Consider the following 21,181-nt stretch of genomic DNA (forward strand, 5'->3'; position numbering starts at 1 on the left):
GGAGAATTTTTCCTCAAGAGCTTTATGTGGCAGAGGCACTGCAGGCTAGGAATGCCTGAGGAACACGGTGTTGTCAGCACCTGTAACCAAGCCGCAGCAAAGACAGAAGCAAAAGGGGATTGTCTACTACAAAATGTATGTCCAGCTCTGAAATACAGTAGGGCAGAAATCTTTCTCTTTTGCCCTCTTTATAGCTGTAAATACTTGGTCCTTTCACTGGAGGAGATTAACCAAAAGTGCTTGGGGTAAGTATCTCGGGAAAGCTCTTAGGCCATGTGCTAGCTCCATCAGGATCTGAATACAACTTCATTCAAGCAGATATTCCAATTGGCAGCACTTCTGCCTCTCTGCTAAGAAATGTGTCTCATCCTTCTTCCAGGATTCCAACCTTACAGTACACACGGATAACCCAGACCTAACACCGTGTTTCCAGAACACCATCCTGGCTTGGATCCCCAGCATTTACCTGTGGAGTGCTTTACCTTTTTACCTTCTCTACCTGAAGCACAACAAACGAGGGTACATCATGCTGTCCGTGCTGAGCAGGTTCAAGACGGTGAGAGCTCTTTGCTGTGCCCCACATATCACGTAGACTCCATTTTTATTAGTTCAGCATCCAAGGAAGTGCTGCAGTGGGGTTCAAACCAATTTCCTTCTGATTTATCATATTGAAGAGTTTGCTCATAGGAACAAACAGTTTGCATACAGATCTCTGAGGAAGGAAATCCGTTCTAGGAGTCCACCTTTCTCAGTAGAGGGAAGAACTGATTGCTCTACCTTGAGCAGTCCCCCTTTGTGAGCCAAAACTGTGCTACTTCACCCTTAAGTAATGTTTAAACCACTGAAAGCTGCAGAGCAAAGATGTTAAGGTAGGTCTAGTGGGCATTGTTTCTCTTTGTGCAATTACTTTCATGAGAAGGGTTTTTTCAAGCCACTCTCCCCACAAAATAGCAATGTGATTTTGTCTGCACCTTGTGCTTAAATGTTTTCTGGTGTCGGCAGCTCCTCGGTCTGTGAGTGGTTGGATCTAATAAAAGCAAGGAAGTTGCTTTCCATAGGCCATTAAATAACTCGGGTTATTGTTGGAGAAAAACACCAGGCTTCTGCTTCAGGGCATGTCTGCCTTTACTCTGGATGCTGCCTGTGTTTCCAATCAAAACTAAATAGGGGGAGAAATCCAGGTAAATACAATAATCTTTCTGCTGATTGTGATTGGAAATCCCTCAGAAAGCAGTTGAGATGAGATCCTTGGGTTGAGTGGGACAGTTCATCAAATTGTAGCTGCTCAGTGCTCTGATTTTGTTTACACAGGTTTGTTTTGCTGGAAGTCTGTGATTCAGAATGGGGGGGTTTAGCTCTCTGACCGCTCCTGTAGAGGAGTTTACCAAATGTCGTTTCTGTTTGCCTCCTCTCAGCTGTTTGGTGTCCTGCTGTGGTGTGTGAGCTGGGCAGATCTCTTCTACTCCTTCCATGAGCTCCTGCAAAACAGAACTCCTCCACCAGTCTATTTTGTAACTCCACTAGTCGTTGGCATCACTGTGGTTTGTAGCTGTTTCTGTTCACTATGACCAGTATGAATAACTTTTTCTTAGACAGATGAAGGATGAAGAGGCCCTTTGCCTTCATTACCTTATCTGGACCTCTTTTAACTGCATTATTAGTATTTGTATCACTGAATCAAGTTTTGCTTCTGAAAGGGCTGGAGTCGCAAATCTCTCTCTCTCAAGTAGATTCAGCTTTGTAAATTAAAATATTTGTAATGGAGAGATTGTTCTGCCTTCCAGCCTGCTTTCACCTGTTTATCCGGGCTCATGATCCAGGACTGGAGAGAATTTGAGTAGGACTTTGCCTAAATAAAGAGATACAATAGAGCATGGTTTGTGCATTGTTTAGTATAGTATTGGACTTTGTAAAGCTGTGTCTGTTATCTAGTGGTTGTTCCTCCCTTAAGCAAAACAAGTTGGCTTTGGCTAGGATGACAAACAGGCTTGTGGCTGTTGTATGAAAAATAAACCAGTAAGATTTGCCCATTAAGTTTAATTCCCTTGGTTAATTTTTTTTTAAAACACCATTTTCTAGACAAGTCAGGATGGTCTGTCTGGATTGGAAAAGTGGCAGCTCTTACATTTGTTTAAAATGTTTGTAGCTAATATTTAATTGTTCCCAGCCCTATGTGCAAAGGTTTAAAAATTGATTTCTGAAGTTGAGGCTCTGAAAACACCAAAACAAATTATTTCAGTGTTATTTGCTCCTGTCCTTACATGATGGAGGTTTTGCCATTGACTTCTGTCAAGTCATGATGGAGCTCATTTCAGAGAGGTTCTGCTGTCCTCCTAGTCAATGGTGGCTCTAAGAACTGCCAGCTGAGAGTGCAAAGAAGGGTAGCACTGGGGTGGGGTTGTGTTCATGTGTTCCTGTGTTTACTTTTACAGCTTTTAGCCACACTGCTTATCCAGTATGAAAGGCTGAGAGGAGTCCAGTCCTCTGGGGTGCTCATTATCTTCTGGTTTTTGTCTGTGCTTTGTGCCGTGGGGCCCTTACGGTCAAAGATCATGACTACAGCAGCACAGGTAACAAGCTGTCCTTGTTAGCACTTGGAGAATAGGAAATGTAGCATCCACATCTATGTGAAAAGCATGAATCACCTGAGTTTGGAGGCAGATCTGAGCCCAGGTTTTGCCAGAGAGAGGGGGAGAGGACTTTGGTTCTGTTGTTTTGACTCAGACTTGTGTAACCAGAAGGGAACTGGATGTCTCAGGCAAGGCAGATTTTGCTTAGCCCAGGGCTATGCTGGTAACCTGATAGACATAAGAGAGCAATACCAACACTGTGTCTATGTGAACAGACTCCTGTCTTTTTTTGTCTCTTTCCCTTTTGCAGCCTTTTGCTTAAATGGAGATGGGTAGTATTCAGAGAGGACACATTTTAATATGTTAAGTTCCTTTTTTATTTAGGCAGCTTGGCCATATTAGACAGCTCCATGGGCTTCCTTGTGTCAGTGCCTGATGTGCTGAGGAAAACATTTTGACTCCACTGGGGCTGGAAGCAGAGGGAAAGTTGGAGGGAAAGAAATCTGGGCTGTTAAGATTCCTGTTTGAAAACATAGCAGGTTCTCCCAAAGTAAGAAACTTGTTGAGTTTTTCACAGAAACATATTTCACTAAGCAGGGCAAGGCAGGTTGCTCCAGTGATTAAATCATCAAAGCCTGGGAGAGAAAAGGAGTGCTTGGAAAACATTATGATCACTTCTCCTCAGTGAAATCAGTGTTGAATCTGTTTGGTAATTTCTTGTTTTTATTCTTGCTTCTTTGTAATATTAGCAACATTATCCTGTTAGCAAGGATTTTCTTTTAGCAGGCTGTTGTAAATATTCCATCAGAGATTGAATTAAACCTTAACTGAGAGCCTGGGTAGAACTTTGTCAGATAATAGCTGCAATCTGGTGAGAGCGTTTCAAACGCCACTTAGAGGCAGCTTTATTAAGTGAAAATATTGGACGATCAATGTTGAATCCATAATCATCTTGAAATTTTGGGTGCAGAGCCTTAGAACAAGTCTGGGTAACATTTCTCCTGCTCTGACTGCCCAGAACCAAATATTCCTTCTTTTGCACTTAGGTTTAAACATCTTAAGTGAGCAATGGGACTGTTCAGAACGGCATTAGGGCATGAAAGAGCTGTATAAAGGACATATCCTCACAGCAGGAAGATTTAGGTAAACTGCAGACTCATGATTAAGAAAGGAAATCTCTCTAGAGCAGATGGAACTCTTATTATGCAATGCAGTGGTTTTTCTGCAGCTTCTTCTGAAAGTATTTGGCACTCACTGCTGCTTTGTCAGTGACAAGATATTAAAGTAAAAGGATGTTCTCTGATCTGGGTTGACAATTCCTATGCTTAAGACATGATCATGCGAGAACCCCCAGAGGTAATTTAAAAGGATATTATGTAGACCTGATTCCAGAGGGTGTCTGCATGCAGTGAAGATGTATAAGCACTTTGAACTTGACATGATTTAATGAAAAGCTTGGAGATAAGCATGTTCTTGGGCACTTGTCAGAGTACAAGCATACTTTTGTGAGATAATTCCTGCTGGGAGCTGCTTTGCAGTATTCAACTGTAAAGGAAGAAAGGAATTGCCAAAAGAAGCAGTGAAAAAGTGGGGAGAGAGAGAGTATGGGGAACTTGGAAGTGCAACAAAACAATCATTTACAGTGTTTCTTTTTCCTCTAGGGCCATGTAAATGAAAGGTTCAGGTTTACCACATTTTACATCTACTTTGCTTTGATAATCATTGAGTTGATACTTTCATGTTTTAAAGAGAAGCCTCCATTTTTTTCTCCTGTTAATATAGATGCTGTAAGTATTTTTTTCACTTTGCTATATTTGGATTTTACAGACTGTATGGTGTTTTGAGAATTCCACTGAGAGTACTTGTCCTTGAAATCAGCTTTGGATTGTTATAGAGATGGCAGTATTTAGTGAACCTCTTAAAAAACACTGGGTGTGAAGAGTAGTATTGTGGTTTGGAGTCTTTTTCCATTATCTGTGTCATCAGAAATGGCTTGAAGCTTTGTAGTGAAAGCAGCTCTTCTGCTTGCTGCTTCACAGCAGTGTAAATTATATTTGTGAGCACTGAAGTGTAATAATAATTATTTCAAGAGGGATTTTGAGGATATGGTGCACTACTTGTTTAACATTCATCTCAAATTAGCAAAAGTCTATGAGGTTTGTCTTAATAAATGAGTTCTATATGTGTTGAGAACAGATATGGAAAAACATTAATATCAAAAGATATTAGTAGTGTCACAGGTTAAATTTCTTCTCCAATTCAAAAATAGTCCCTATAATTGGATTTATGTTTGAACCAAGCTGAGAGAGAAGTTGAGCTCATGTCCTAAAACAAACATCTCTGAAACTGTAGAATGACATTTCACTTTATAGGTGTGATTTAAAGGCAGTGTATGAAGCAATTTTTAGGTATAAAAGGAGTTCAGTGTGGGAAATGGGAAATGAAAGAAATCAATTTTATGTCTCATTAGGACATAGGTACGTACATGTAATATACCACACAATGTGCCAAAAATTATCAAAATAGACTGTTGTCATGTTAAAGTAATGGTGAATGTCTTGCTTTATTTATTTTCATTTTTCCCCCCATAAATTCATTATAGAATCCATGTCCCGAGTTAAATTCAGGCTTCCTGTCACGATTGACATTTTGGTGGTTTACCAGGTGAGTTTTTCCTTCAAGCTGTTGGACAGCTGACAAACCCAAAACCTGCTTGTGATCTGTATTGCAGTGAGCAGTACAGAGATTTTCCTTCTGTGAGTAGTTGATGTTGGATGCTCTTTTATCCACAGTAGTGTCAGCACTTTGAGCATTTGCCTTTTTAGAAACACAGAGCCCAAACTTTTTCTCTGCAAGGTGTGGCAGCAACAGTATCATGACAAATAGGATGTGCAGACTGGCTGTGCTCAACACATGCAGGAATATAACCTAAACCAAGATGTAGGTCTCTGCTCCACAAGATAAATTGTGGCAGCCTTTCCCCCAGCTGAGGGTGCATTTTTTTTTTCTGTTGAGGTTCATGGGTGAATGCTTTTTTGTAAGGACATTTCTGTGCAAAAGGGAGGGTTAACTGTGTTAGGCATATAAATTATTGCCGCCAACTGAGGTCGCAGTATCAAAGATGCAAATTTGAGATTGGACCTGCTACTCCATGATAAAGAAGTGGAACAGCTGTCAAAGGTCGTGTTAAGACCCTGTTTTTCCGCAGCGGTTGAGATCTTCATTCTTCCACCCATGTAATTTTATTGTCCTGGTAAAGCCCTGTAAAGTTCTTTTTAGTGAGAGGATGAGAACTTTCTAAACTTCCAGAATGTTCAGCTTTCCCGGGGAGATTCTTGGTAAATAGGATGTTTGTATCCCTTGACAAAATTCCCTTTACAGTTGAGGAACTGCAGTTTTCAGAAAAATCTGATTTTCCTTTTACTCCAGTGAGCTCCACTTTTGCATTTTGTTCACTTCTGACAGTTATTCCACATCAACGTTATTGTTTTCACTTCTAAAGCTTCACTGTTTCCATTTAATAGCACAATTTCATCCAAATGCTTCTGTTAGTTGGTTTTTTCTGCAGTAGTGGTTTTTTTCTGAAGTAGTGTTTTCAATAAAATACATGTAATTAGAAATGCATCATGTCCTTTCCTTGAGTGCAAACATCAATAAAAGGAACAAAGGGTGATAATTATTCTCCAATCTCCCTTTCTGTGGCGTGTCTTCTTGCTTTTGTTACCTGAATAGACCTAGAGCTACTGGCAATGCTTTAAAACTGAAAATTCCATTTTCCAAACTTAATTGCACTGTTTTTCTCCATATGTGCAGCATGGCAATTCATGGGTACAAAAGGCCTCTGGAAGAGAAAGATTTGTGGTCGCTGAACGAAGATGACACTTCAAAAACTATCGTGCAACAGCTGAGTAAAGAGTGGGACAGAGAAAAAGCAGAGTGCAAACAGTAAGTAGATGAAAAAGTCTGCGAAGCTGAGAGCTTGGTCTGAGTCCTTTCAACACTCATAAGTTGCTCATCCATGAAAATGAGCCAACTAAAAATGCACCCGCCACTTCAGCCTTCCTGTTCTTCAGTCATTAATAGTTTAACTTTCTTTTTTTAATATGTCTAGGCAGAGGCAAACAGGAGCCCTGTGGGGCTTGTGTGCCACCAACGCACTTTTTAGGTGCTTAAAATCTCCATGGGCAGGTGATGCAACTTCCCATGTGGAGAAGGGCTGAACATGTGTGAGAAGAAGCTGTTGAGTTGGTTAGGTTGTAGAAAATGAACAATTTTTCACCACTGAGCTGGTAGTTGTCTAACTGCATAATTACATCCCTCCCAGGTGTGTTGGAGCACAGCTTCTGGACACATAAACCAAAGAGAATTTCTCATCATCTTCATCATGACTTTTTTGGCCTGGCAGTACTTTTAGCCTTAAGGCTCTCAGCAGTGAGCAAGTCTTCACTTCCCAGTAGTAAAGATAAGAAACTCAGAACATGTGAAAGGCAGGAGGGGAAGAAACATCCCACTTTATTGCTGAGACCCTGCTGCTGTTGCCTAGAAAACTAGCAGCAAAATTGTCCTAGTATCTGATGGAAATGGGATGAGGGTCAGAGCTTGCACACAGTTATACCCCTGCTTGAGAGGATTTCCTTTTATTGCATGTTCTGTCCTAATCCAATCTTTAAAAATTATCCATTGTGCAACTCTATTTTCTTCTCTCACTGGTGTCCAAAATGTTTCCAAGCAAATAGATGTGATAATAGTGTGTTTCAAATGAAAAATGTCAATAAGGAGGGGGCCTGTGCTTCCATTTCCTTTCATTGTGGAGATTTCTTCTCCACGTGGAAGCTTTCTTCTGTTCTCTTTTGTGCATGTCCTTGCCAAATTGTAAAGACACTATTATTTGATAATATTAGGAGAGAATTGTCATTTTCTTGGCAAGGATAAATATGATGTGGAGAGTTCCATTTTGCAGCTAAAATTTGAAATATTTCCAGCAGTTCACCCGCAGCTGTCCACTAATGCTCAGTGTGGATGTGTTATAGTTCTGCTTCAGGGGTTTTTTTCATTGTCTTAATGTCTCTATTTTTATGTTTTTATTTTTATGGTGTCAAATAATGTGCATGGTCTGGGTTCTGGTCTTTTTGCGCAGACGTAAATCTTATTCCCTCAGGCTGTTTTATGGTAAGAGCACAGCCATCGTGCAGGAGTGCATGCAGTCCAGGAAAACTTTTACTAGGAAAACAGAGACTATGCCTGGAGTTTTCTCATGGGGTTCATTGCATTTTGGAAACTATTCATATAAACTGGGGCCAATTGGCAGTGAATTTAGCTATAAATTATGAGTCATATTTAGCTCAGGTAAAACTTTGTGGCAACTGTATTAATGATTCTAAGATGGGGAAATGAGCAAAAACAAAGCAAATTACTGCGCTCAAAATTGCTGTGCTCTATGGAACTCTGAAAGCTCTACTTATTCTTCAGTGATAAGTAGATATTCTCTATTACTTCCTGTCAAATAACATTAGTGGTAGTTGCTTGAGAGACATTGTAAATACTTTTTTTTCCTTTCAATTCTCATTAAATCTGCTCTGAGCAAGCTTTTATGGCATTAAAATGCTGTGTCAATTTGTACACGTTGAAAGTGTGATGAAAAGTATTTGTGGTGTACATAGTAGTAATTTATTTTTAAAAACTTAATCAGTTGCAGCTCTTATATAGCTAATGCTTTAAACTTTTGTGGTAGTGATTATCACATTTCTGTTGTTCCCAAACCTTTTTTCTATCACTGCTGTCTTGTGAGTTACTGTTAAATAATTGCTAAGAATTCTTTTGTTTCTTTTGAGTTACAGGAGAAACCAGCATGGATTTAAAATGTTACTATAGATAATAAAGCACACAAAGAGTATTTTTCCTTTCTTTTGCTCTCTTTGCTTGTATGGCTGAAGTTTCTACTCACTCACTTTACTGATAAGTGCAGTTTCTTCTGAGAAAGTTAGAGCTATGCTGGATGGAGAAGAGAGAGCTGGAATGCATTTTCCCTCATTTTTAGTTAGCTTCTGATTTTAGAGACTGTCCTTATGAAGATATATTGAAGATGCAGGGCCGTATCAGCACCAAAACATATGTGTGTTTTCCCATGAGATAAATCAGCACCTATTATCTGCCCTGCTATAAATAATGGCAACAAGACACATGCTCTCTGCTTTGATTAAAAGCTGGGTGTGAGCAGTCCCACACACTGCTGAAAACCTGACCTCACCTAACTACAAGTAGTAAACACTAAAAGTGCATTTTCTCCCTTTGGGACTCTTAGCTGCAAGAGAACCATTGCTTTGCTATAGCTCAGTGTAAAAAACATTTTTAATAGCACAAAGTCGGGGCATGTAGTCTTGTTTCTTCAAGTCTTTCAATGAGTTTAACAGTCTGGCTGCCAGAAAAACAAGGCTTTTCTCATAAACTCTCCAGGTTTGATCTGGAAGACAAAGACAACACTGTTTGTTCTTGTCTGGGGGGAAAAAAATAAATTGACTGGTTTAGGGTCTCCCCCTGCCCTCTAGCTTTATTGCAGAGATGTTGGGATTTGCAAATGGCTTTTTCTGAAAGGATGTGGACAAGTTTATACATGTGGACTGTTAGCCTCCGTGATCACAGTGAATGCTCACAGGCTGTTGGAATTATTGGTCTCTGCAGCTCACCAGCTCCAAAAAATCTGCACAGTCTTTATAAAAAAATCATAAATTCAACCTCACTTGGTAGTACTTAGAAGTTATTTTTCAAATGCCTTGTGGTAAATATTCACTGTTTCTAGGGTATCTTTTCCATCTGTTTTTTTCTTGTAGAGCTTATGTGCCCCAGATTAATTTCATTCTCCCTGTTCCACCTGGACTTAACTTTCCTGTCTGACATTCAGGAAATTTTTCACTAGTCCCATAGCCCCCAGGAAACAACATCAATTTGATATTTTCTGGTAGAAGAGTTGCCAGGCTGATATTTGAGAGCAATTCACGGAGGAAATAATTTCCCAGAGCATACCCTTTGTTGATGGGCAACAGAAGTCAGGCACCTAAACGCCAAAGGGGCTTCTACAAAACCTGCCTGGAGCCCTCAAGAGAAGTTTGGGCATGTTGGGCCCATTTTTCATCAGTCAGTCTAAAAGAGTACTCGTGGAAGAATCACTTTTGTTAGCTTATTTGGCAGTGGGAGAGCGGCAAAAAGTACAAAAGGAATCCTAGAATCCTGGAATCATTAAGGTTGGGAAAAACCCCGACAATTATTGACTCCAATGGTTAACAAAATGGTTGCAGATAAACAGGGTTTAAATGCCTCAATTGTCAACTGAGTAAAATTTAGGTACTTGAACCCAGTGTTTCTCTCCTGGAAGAATCTGAACAGCTGTGGTCCAGATCTTGGGGATGGCCCAATTTTGAAGGTGCTATGGTTTCTACTCAATTTCAAGTTTCCAGAAATGCAAAACTTTGTATTTTGAGAGTGCTGTGCCTGCTGCAAGGGCTGTCGCCCCAGGGGGATTAATTCTGCTTCTCCGGAAGCAGCTGTGTGATCAATAAGGGTACAGGCTTAGCACAACTACTGATTGAACAAGAACACAGGCCCAGAAGGAGTAGGTGAGGGTGCCTTGTGTGGGAGGTCCATAGCACTTCTTTGAGGATTCCTATACAAGAAATTGGAGATCCAAAGTCAATTCTGGCCTCTAAGGAAGTCCAGCCTTCCTCTCCTCCTCCTTTGGGCCTTGTTCTCATGTCATGGTGATTGATTTTTGTGGCCTATGGATTGCACCCCCTAAGTACTGCAGAAAAAAAAGAAAATAAAGCAAGACTCAATTGCACAAGAGTAGCTGATGCTGAGCACACCTTGATGGTGTTGGAAGTGTTGCTGTTGGTCAGTAGCAGAGCAGAGGAGGGTGCAGAATCTGGGAAGTTCCCACAGTGCTGTTCACACAGGACAATGCCATTCTCATTGTCAGTTGTCTCCTGTAATTTGTTTTGTTTCCCTAGGAAAGAGGATGTGTCCTACATGGGAAAATCAACCCATGTACAGAATCATGCTGGTGGCAGCCCAGAGGAAGCAGAAGTCCTGATCAGAGACAAAAGGCACAATAGGAAACCTTCCTTTCTCAAGGCTTTGTTGCGGACCTTCGGGCCATACTTCTTAATTGGCTCCTTCTTCAAGTTGATACAAGACCTACTCTCTTTTGTCAACCCTCAGCTATTAAGGTCGGTTTACTCTGTGGGTAGTTTCTATATATGATCCCTGTGGTTGCTTGGCTTTGGCACAAGGCAATTGTTTTTGAAATAAAGAGTTAGTTTCCCTCACAGTGCCACATGTGTATGCTCCCTCACCTTCCCCCTGCAATGCCATGAGACATGAATTCTTTGTTATGGACTCAGCTGTAAATTGGACAAATTCACTGAAATGTTCCATCTGTAAATGTCCCATCGCTCTGGGCTGCTTTGACTTACAAATTACAGGTTGCTCTCTGATTCAGTCCAAAGCAATTTCTCCCCATTTCTAAAGGATTAGCTGTGAAATCAAAGTGAAGCATTGCTGGCTGGATCCAGTGGTCTCTGAATATCTGATATCCTCATATGTGGATGGTGGTTGCAGCTGTGATGTGACTTTATGTGCAGATGTTGTCTGATGCTCCAGTATGTGGTGCTCTGGCCAGACTGCTGTCACCTGGGAAAGGTTTTGGGTCGTTTAGATGAGTTCATGTGCTCTTAGTTGTGTTCAGCAATGAGAATGTGAGAGGCACAATTGCAGTGAATTTCCATGTGAAAGAAAATTATAGTTATATTAAAAAAAAAAAAAAAAACAAACAGAGGAAGAGGTTATGAGAGAAGTGGTCTGTTTTAAAATTCTCTTTGTATGAGGAACACCATCTTCAGGGGGAGCCAGTTGCTCAGCCTGATCCATAAAGGAATTTGCACAATCCCCGCATTTTTTTTTTATTGGTATTTTTCTTAAAGTGAGGAATTCAGCAGAAAATCATTAGCTAGAAGAAAAGCAATAGTGGAATTACCAGCATTTCTACCTAACAATTATTAATAGAAAAGCACAAAGTCCTATTAATGCATGAGGGAGGAAAGGAACTTGGGTGGAGGTCACAGGTGGATGTAGGGAGAGGGAGAGGAGAAGGCTCTGCTCCTATTTGAGTATCTTTTAAAAATAACCCGTGTTCTGAGATCATGTTGTTCTGTGGGTGGTTTGTGATATACCCAGAAATTTGCTAAAAAGAGGGTCTGACAAGTATGGTGACATTTAATAGCTGACAGTCTGTCTTCTCCTGCTGAAGAGGAGGCTGCTGGCTCCTCCTGAGAGCACATCAAGTGTAACGTATTCTGGGAATTTCTCAAATTTGCATGAATTCCTGAATACGTTTCAGTGATATCTCAAGGCATATTATGGTGAATTCCTTCTCAAGTCTAAATTCCTGCAGTCTGGGAAAATGCCCTTCTGATAGTAAGGGAAGATGAAAAAGCCATGGCTGTCTGGCCGACTGCATGTAAGATAGTTTCATGTTTGTAAAAAGATTGGTGAATCCCTGGGACTACCCAGAAGAGGTTTTCCCTGAAGCTATTCCCTTTTGGAGAATGAATGAATGGAGCAGTGCAGAAATAAGATTTCTCTGGACTGAAGAAAGAAAGATGTAGCAACCTCATGCTTCTATTACAAAGCTTTGGTTGCCTGATTTTTAGTTTCCAGGTCCATTTTTCTCCTGCTGATTGTTTGAGCCATGGAGCAAAATCTCTTTTTCTCCTATATTTTGACAGTTCGGTATTCTGATCAGTAGACTGAAATCACAAACATGATTTTTGAGAGCACTGGACATTGCCATGTGTCACTCTGCTTGTTTGCTGTGTGTCAGTGTGCAGCTCTGGCAGTGAGAGCTGGGAGGAGTAAAAAAGGACTTACCAATAAAAGCTGCTATAGCCATCTTAATGGTACCATTTTACAAAAAAAATGTAGGAGTGAAGGACTCTTTATGCATCCATCCAGGAGGATGTCTTTTAATTTAGCACTTTTTTTTTTTTGGTGGGAAAACACCCCAGGCAGAAGCACTCAGGCTGCTTGAAGAAGATTTGGGTAAGAAGCTGGTTTTGCTTGCCCTGCTGCACTGCCTTATTCTGTCCTATCATTCACCTCTTGCCCTGGGGGCCTCCCTAACAGAGCTCAGACAGTGCACTGTGTGTTTAAACCCTGAATCTCAGGGGAAACCAAGAGTTTCTCTTCATATTTCATTTTCAGGCTCATTTACAAATGGACTTTGTCACTGGCAGAGCTGCAGGTTTTGCTGTTGGATCTTTGCAATGTTGTTTGACTGAAATCATAACTCAGCCTATGTCCTGGAGAGCTGTTTGCTTTTTGTGGTTAGGGAGAGGATGTGGCAGGATGCTGTAGTTGGGAGAAGCTGTGTTATGTCCCATTAAATTTGATGCATGGTTTTAAAATTTTTGTTTCTTTTTCCTTTTCCTTCCCCATGCTGCTGACAAACAGTGTATTAATCGGCTTCATTAAGAACAAAGATGCCCCAGCCTGGTGGGGATTTTTGATTGCAGCTCTGATGTTTATCTGCGCTGTGCTGCAGACACTCGTCCTTCACCAGCACTTCCAGTACTGCATTGTCACTGGGATGAGGCTGAGGACTGGCATCATTGGGGTGATATACCGAAAGGTAAGGCTGGAAGCATGCTGTGGGATAGAATTCTAGCCAGGCAAGTGTGCTCAATTCTCACATATTTAGGGAAGGTTAGGCGTGTTGGAGAGGAGTAGCCTCCTGGAATATAAAAGATTGGCAGTTTGGTGAGTTTTTAGGAGTACTTCTTAATACTTTACAGAATTTTCCAGTGAGCAGTAGTGTCATATGGGTGTTCTGGTAGGTTATTAGACATACCAATACCAGTTCACTTTAAATGCAGGAAGAGGAGAGACTTAGATTAGATTTAAGGAAAAAATTCTTCCATGTGAAGGTGGGGAGGATCTGGCACAGGGTGCCCAGAGAAGATGTGGCTACCCCATTCCTGTAAGTGTCTAAGGCCAGGTTGGATGGGGCTTGGAGCAACCTGGGATAGTGGAAGTTGCTGCCCATTGAAGAGGGTTTGGAACTTTAAATTTCCTTTCCACCCAAACCATTCCACAGTTTGGAAGAGGGATCTAGGAGAACATGTTTATGCTATGAGTCGATCAGACCCAATGAGATTTTCTTCAGATTGCTATGCACTGCTTGAGCTGGAGATGCTCATAAGCAAAACCATTTCATGAGCTCTTGTTCCTTGGAGATCAGGAATGGATATAGGTGAATTATTTTATTCTTTTGGGAGAAGCACATTATTCTTGGACAGTGTCATTTTGCTAATAATTGAGGATTTGTTCTCCATGTGTATCCAGATTGTGAATGCATTGACACTCTCTCCCTTGTCAGTCCTTAGTGATCACAAACTCAGCAAAGCGCTCATCTACTGTTGGAGAAATTGTCAACCTAATGTCAGTGGATGCCCAACGTTTCATGGACCTGATGACTTTCCTGAACATGTTGTGGTCTGCACCACTCCAGATATTTCTAGCTTTGTATTTCCTCTGGCAGGTACAGACATTGTCACAATTCATCTAATTAATGTGTAATTTTTCTTTTTCCTTTTTTTTTTTTTTTTTTTTTTTGTCACTTTGACCTGCCACTGTGTTTTTTACCAACTTAAAGTGTTCTGTCCTGTAGTAAAAGGGTGCTGCACAGCCTCATTTAATGTCTTAATTATTTTGTTCTGCTGACAGGCCAGATGGGCATTTGAAACAGAATGTTTCCTTTGTCTTCCCCCTTCCTTACTCGAGTTTGATGGGCTCAGTCTTGGACTCTTGTTCCCAGTAGTTGATACAAATGAGAGCTTGAGGGTAGTGGTTTGGAGACCAAACCAAACAAAAACCTGGACGTAGGAAATATCGTGTGTAGAGATTATATCCTGCTACATAAAGAAGTTTTGTGCAAGTCAACGTGAGACAAATCTCACCTGGAAAAACCATAATTTTTCATTTGCTACATTGTGACATTGTTTCAGGTTTATTCCAGGTTCAGTTTGAGCACTGGCTTTCAGACTTGTTTCTGTGCAATTGATGTCTTTTACTGCATAAAACAGTAGCACCAACTTAACCATATTGATTTCAACTCAAAAGCCATTAAATTGCAGCAGCTCTGAATTACTGCTCTGCTGGAAGCTGAGCTCTGGTTACCAGCAGTTTGTATGCTTGTAGTCACACTGAGGTACTGGGTTAATTCCATAATTACAGTTCCCTTGGTCAGAGAAAAATCCAGAGAAAAGTTCCTATCACCGATACAATAACAACAATAATAACAGTTATTATTGTTAGTTTTTATTGTTATTATTATCATTATTATTCAAAGTGGTCCCTTATTTTTCTGTCTCCTCTTCACAGTTGCTCTGTGGAATCTCAGCACTTCACTGGGATAAGTTCAAGTTGTCAACATTGATTTCTGTTTCTATCACTTATTGTTGTTTTAGTCCTGACTGTAGGGAACACTTGGGTACAACAACTTACTCTTTCTTTTTAAATCAAGGCTTTAGGGCCTTCTGTGCTGGCTGGAGTTGCTGTGATGGTCTTACTTATCCCGTTTAACTCAGCAATAGCAATAAAAACCAGAGCATTCCAGGTAAGGTAGCAGCAGAGGAGGTAATGTTACATGAGCTGGCAGCTGTGCTATGAGAAATGAAGACATCTGGGGTTGTTAATAAGATGCCATTTGCAACAATTTACTTATGAGTAAGAATGTACTGATATATTAATAACTGTATCATCTTAGATAATTTTTCCATAGTGAATTGAATGCAATTTAAGGGAAAAAAGCTTTCTGTCATTGAGCCAGTGGCTTCTTCATAGCTCTGGAGCGAGCAGCTTTTGGGATTAGCAAGAGGTTTCTTTGCCTCCATATCCCCTCACCTGGTATGTTCCTCTAGGACTATCTAGAGAAAGGCAAATAAATGCTGTTCTTTAAGCTGCAAATGAATGTTTTCAGAGGTGGCAGCTAAAACTCGACAGTTTGAGTTTTATGCTAAAAACCAGTGTTGATGTTCACTGCTACTTAGCTGGGCCAAATTTCATTTATTATCTTAAGGGAAAACAATCCTTTATTCCTTTCTTTGTAGTCTAGTTCTGTCTAATAATGGAAAGCTGAAAAAATACCAATATAACAGTGCCCTTTGGCTTTGTGCTAGAAAAAAATCCAACAATTGTCTTCTCCTATGCAACCTATCAGACTGTTTGGAAGATTAAAATAGAAATTAAAAGTCAATCTGTTGGTGTAAAAAAGGTAAGAGTTGGATATAAATTGGGACTTTAAAGCACAGCCTTAGTAACAGTGATATTATTATATGCCTTAAAAAGACATACAGGCATCTCTTGGATGCTGGCATGTTAGTAGTAACATTCCTTTTTTCCCTTGCCCATTATAAGATGCATAACTTGCTGTGCTTATGTGTGTGAGTTTTGTCTATAAATTTGAGCAGGGATGTTTTTATTTTAATAACTGAATGAAAGACTGTATTTTAATAGATAGGAAAAGAAACCCCTAGAAACCCCAGTTTTCAAGGGATAAGAAATAAAATGTGCAAACAAGGAAGAAAAAATCTGAAGAAATCAAAGGAAATGATAAGGTAGTATTTTTGTGAAGTGGCTGAATCTTTCTTTAGGATGGTTTAAAAATGTAGCTCTTAAGAGTTAAAATGAGTGGAAGGCTTTTGTACTCTGCTTTCCAGGCATTTCCTTTGATTTCTCTGGTGTTAGACTAACTTGCACAATAAGCTCATAACAGTCTGGCTTTCTGTAATTACCTTTTGCATCCTCTTCAGAAGTAGCCTGAGGGCTGTGACAGCTGTGAGACACATGTTGAAAACTCTCCTGTAGTCCTGACTGTGACTCTTGTCTCCTGTGTTTACCAATAACCCAGGTGGAACAAATGCGGTACAAAGACTCCCGCATTAAATTAATGAACGAGATCCTGGGTGGCATCAAGGTGCTGAAGCTCTATGCTTGGGAACCATCCTTTTCAGAAAAGGTCCTGGAGATACGGAAGAATGAGCTGAAAGTTTTGAAAAAATCTGCCTATCTCAACTCTTTGTCCACCTTTGCCTGGATCAGCGCACCCTTCCTGGTAAATTAAATTTTCATGGCTCTCTAAGCTGTACAAGTATACCCTTGAAGGATAAGCCTGAGGCTTTCTACTTGCTAATGTACATAGAAATAAAATGTAAAGTTTTTGAAGAAATTATTCACATGCTTTGATACAGAGTTCCCTGTTCTCAAAAGCCCTTTTGTTAATCAGTATTAAAGTATTTTGTGATAAAGCCTGCCAGTGGAAGCTGGGAATAGCTGTCACAGGAGAATTTCCAACCACTTCAAAGTATTTCCCATAACAAATTAAAATTGGAATTTGAAACCTCAGAGAGATCCGTGAATAGCAAAATAAAAGAAACTTTAATTGAGTCAGTCAGGACAACGTCTGTCTTTAGCTCTCATTTCTACCTTCATGTTGCAGTGCTCTGCTTGTTTTAGTGAGAGAGGGAGTTGTTAAATTATTCTACAGCTCAAAAAAGATTTAATGTGAAAACTGAAGCCCAAATGATAATGTTACCAACTCTGAAATGCATTTTCCTCAATTTCGTCTTTTCCTCTATTTTCTACTTCAGTGGACTGTGATCTCTTTTGCAGAAAGGGTTTTGGTGAATAAAACCATTCAGATAAGTCTGTGGTCAAAACTATTCCCAGCCAATTTTTCTCGAGATCTAAGGCCCAGCCCTGCAGGAATGATCTGATCAGCCTGAAGATTCTGCCCCTTTTGTAGTTCCTTAAAGTCATTGCACTTCCTTCAGTGCACATTCCTCTTCCTGCTCATTGTGACTTTGCTGCACAGGATGATCCTTCCACAGTGGATGGCCCCTGTTATACAGCAAGCCAGCAAATAACTTGGATTTCACTTCCTTTTCTACTGATTAGTGAATCTCATTTGCTTAGGCTGCAGTTTACAATGGGAAAATTTGCTTGGGTGGAGCTGGAAGAAACCACAACCTGATAGAAACTTTTCCTTTTTATTTACCCGAGTCCTGTAGTTCACCTCTTGAAACTCTTACTTCAACTGAATGTAGCCACTAGAAACCTGACAGGTCTTTTATTTTGTGTGCCCTTTTTCTATACCTACTTGTCCATAGAACTTAACATTTTTAAAGTATGTTGAAAAGGTCAGAAACACAGAATTTTCCCAGTTTTGTGGTTGGTACTTTTATTTCCAAGATGCCTATCAGGATTGAGTACTTTTAAAATGTCAGAATATACCAGGCATCTTGCAGTAAACTGCCTTTCTGGCTTTCAGGTAGCACTGACAACATTTGCTGTGTATGTCTCTGTGGATGAGAAGAACATCCTGGATGCAGAAAAGGCATTTGTCTCTCTGTCCTTATTCAATATCTTGAAGTTTCCCCTCAGTATGCTTCCACAAGTCATTAGCAACATTGCACAGGTAAGGAGGGCCTGGAGCACGGGTTGTTCTGAAAAATTTGAACTGAAAGAACATATCCTTGATTTCTGGAATGCAGAGATCCCTTGCATCTGCCTGTTTTAGCTGCTTTTCCTTTTAATATCCTTTCCTGCTCTCCTGCATTGGAAAGCCTGAGATCTTCTGAGTGAGCCTGTGTGAATTTTGCTTTGCTCAGATAAACTCAGCTTGGTGTGAGAAATTTCACAGTTAAAAGCTTGAATCTCAGCATAAGACTCATTGCAGGGGAGGAATGACTCACTGTTCAGGAAGCCCATGGGGGGAAGCTCAAGGCACTGTGCATGCATTCTTTTTCAGTAGTAAGAGCGTTAAGTCCTCATTAAAAGAATGATGAAATAATGCCACATTCTTTTCCTAGACAAGTGTTTCCCTGAAGAGAATTCAGCAGTTCCTGAGTCATGATGAACTTAATCCAAATTGTGTGGAAAAAAAAGTGATTGCACCAGGTAAAGATGTTGATATTTTTCTTAACTATGCAAATGCAGCAGACTTATCACTCTTGGACTGGTTGAGCTAGGAAAAAAGCCAAAAAGAAAATAACAATGTTAATCTTGAGTTTAAAAAAAGGGAAGAAGCTGCTGCTCTGAAAGTGCTTGGTGTTCAGGCTTTGTGGAAATCAGAAAAGTTCCTGGCTGTATTTCTGAGCTGGTTGGGCCTGAGTTTGCATCTGCAATGTACCGGATGCTTACAGCACTGAATATGGAATGCATCTGCTGACTATGAACAGCAAGACTTGTTCAAACCTTTCACACTGCACAAATGCTCAAGAACTTTGTGAACAGTTTTGATTACTTCTGTTCAAAACAGAATTAGCCCTAAACAGTTGAGCAAGCCAGGTGTGGCAGGCAAAAAGCTGCAGATTGTCAAAGTTAATCTGATAAATCAAAGTAAACAGCATGCAGTGATCTCCCACTGATTTGAAAAGAGTTTCTGAAGTAAAGTTGTGGTGATGCTGAGCAGCACATGTAGGGAGCAGCCCCACCAGGGCAGGGTGAAGCAGGGCATCTTTTCAGCTCCCTAGATCTGTCAGGTCACAGTCTAGAGCTGAAGTGACAGTCAGTTATTTTCACTCTGAAGAAGCTTCCCATGGTCATGACCTGTGCTTCCCATGCCAGCAGAAAAGGGAAGTGCAGTGTGTGTAAATAAAGATCCCTCTGTCAGCCTGTTCTCAGTTGTGCTGTTATGAGTAACACATCTCCTGCCTCTCTTGTTGTTGTGTTTTTGCCACACAGGCAATGCCATCAGTGTAAGAAATGCGACATTCAGCTGGGGAAAGGAGCTTAAGCCAACGCTGAAAGAGTAAGATTTCTTTGTGCAGTAGCAATACAATATCTACCTGGTCTCTGGCTCTTGGGAGGTGTGTTTGAAAGGTGTCTGCTAAAAACTATGCATCACATGTCAGCATTTCTTTGCCTTTAAAACGTGTAGCTCGTGCTTCATGGTCTTTAAGCTTTACAGAACAGGGCTTTAAGGCTTTAACTTCACAGGAACCAGCATAAAATAGTTACCTATTGAAAGACAGGCTCCATAAATTCCTTAAACAGGCATTTTTTAACTGAAGCATTGTATAAATTAGATTGATCTGATGGATTTTGAGGGCAGTTAGGATGTCTGTGTTGGGACCTAGGTGTAGCAGCAGTGGTCTATTACTTGAAGAGGCTTGTGGCAGATTCATCTCTGTGGCAGTGGAAAGGCCATCTTTAGACTGTGGGGGCGAATGTTTTGCACATTTGCCTCCTTGAATGAACAGAAACAAAATTTGCCTGGAAGCATATATACCTTCTGTTATGCATCAGGATATATGTAAATAGAAGTTTGGCTGGATTTCACTAGTGAAAAGCACTTTGGCTGCAAAGAGACTATGTCTCTTTGTCAGTCATTTTTGTATCAGTTCACCTTCAGGGCTTAAAGTAGTACCTTTGAGAACACAGTGGGGAAAACAGTAAAGGATTTTAATTGGGAAAGTCCTGTTTTTCTTGTGTCATTGTGAATCCTACTTACCAGCACAGGAAATACAGTTCTGAAGTGGTTTGAACATTTTTAGATGGGACATATTCACTCACTACTTTTATACATTTGCTTTCGGTTTCAACATCAAACCCCAAAATACTTCTGGAAGATTGTCTGTTTTCAAAATGCTTATTAACTTAATTTGACTTGCTGATGGATTGATACAACACAGCGAAGAGTCTTAGAAGGCTTGTTAACAATCCTACTGCTTTAGCAACCAGCAAGATATATTATGCTGGGTTTTCATTTGCTCCTCAAGTTATGGTTACAGTTGATTGTATGCAAGAAAGGGAGGAGAAAACCAGTGACCAAACTGCTTATTATATCCAGTCAGGCTGTGACTGTGTATTTCAGCCCTGGTTTAAAGACCGCTGATGTCTTTAGTAAGCTAATGTTCAATTAATTTCAAGCTTATTTCCTCCACAGTATAAATATGTTGATCCCCAGTGGTTCTTTGGTTGCCATTGTTGGCCATGTTGGCTGTGGGAAGTCTTCTCTGGTGTCTGCTCTCCTGGGTGAGATGGAAAAGCTGGAAGGAGAAGTGGCTGTGAAGGTTGGTGGTTTTTTATGAAACCATTTAATGATGGTAGGGAAATGTGCTGCTTATGCCTGCCCTTGCCTAGAACGCACCTCAGGCTCCAGAGGGAATTCTAGTTGCTCCTCTGGCAGCTTGTCTGCATGTTTGAGTTTTGCCCAGTTTTATATGAAGTTAGTTTCCTGATTTGATCAATGATACATGAGCAGTTAGCACACATATACATATAATGTGAATGTATAGAAACCATAGACATGCTGAAGATCTTACTCAGAGTATGAATTCATGCTTGTTATGAGTCAGAGATTTTCTCTCTCCTTTTTCTAGGGTTCTGTTGCTTATGTGCCTCAACAAGCCTGGATCCAGAATGCCACGCTGAAAGATAACATTTTGTTTGGCCAAGCTCCTAATGAGGAAAAATACCAAGATGCCCTGGAGGCCTGCGCTTTAAAAACTGATCTAGAAGTGCTGCCAGGAGGAGATCAAACTGAGATAGGAGAGAAGGTA

The 21,181-nt window shown here is 40.4% G+C and overlaps 1 protein-coding gene across 1 annotated transcript in view; it reads left to right on the forward strand.

Moving 5' to 3' along the window:
- The window catches only part of ABCC3 (ATP binding cassette subfamily C member 3), a 47,334-nt gene that overhangs the window by 12,499 nt on the left and 13,654 nt on the right, over positions 1–21,181 (forward strand). Inside the window, exons 2-17 of the mRNA XM_058038636.1 lie at positions 380–556; positions 1,416–1,541; positions 2,433–2,570; positions 4,232–4,357; positions 5,173–5,234; positions 6,384–6,515; positions 10,571–10,789; positions 13,071–13,248; positions 13,996–14,157; positions 15,142–15,234; positions 16,528–16,731; positions 17,947–18,093; positions 18,488–18,575; positions 19,362–19,428; positions 20,566–20,692; positions 21,002–21,178. Coding sequence (XP_057894619.1) covers positions 380–556; positions 1,416–1,541; positions 2,433–2,570; positions 4,232–4,357; positions 5,173–5,234; positions 6,384–6,515; positions 10,571–10,789; positions 13,071–13,248; positions 13,996–14,157; positions 15,142–15,234; positions 16,528–16,731; positions 17,947–18,093; positions 18,488–18,575; positions 19,362–19,428; positions 20,566–20,692; positions 21,002–21,178 — 2,223 coding nt within the window. The remainder of the gene's footprint in view (positions 1–379; positions 557–1,415; positions 1,542–2,432; positions 2,571–4,231; positions 4,358–5,172; positions 5,235–6,383; positions 6,516–10,570; positions 10,790–13,070; positions 13,249–13,995; positions 14,158–15,141; positions 15,235–16,527; positions 16,732–17,946; positions 18,094–18,487; positions 18,576–19,361; positions 19,429–20,565; positions 20,693–21,001; positions 21,179–21,181) is intronic.

The sequence above is a fragment of the Melospiza georgiana genome, chromosome 21, assembly GCF_028018845.1.
Source record: "Melospiza georgiana isolate bMelGeo1 chromosome 21, bMelGeo1.pri, whole genome shotgun sequence".
Lineage (NCBI taxonomy): Eukaryota > Metazoa > Chordata > Aves > Passeriformes > Passerellidae > Melospiza > Melospiza georgiana.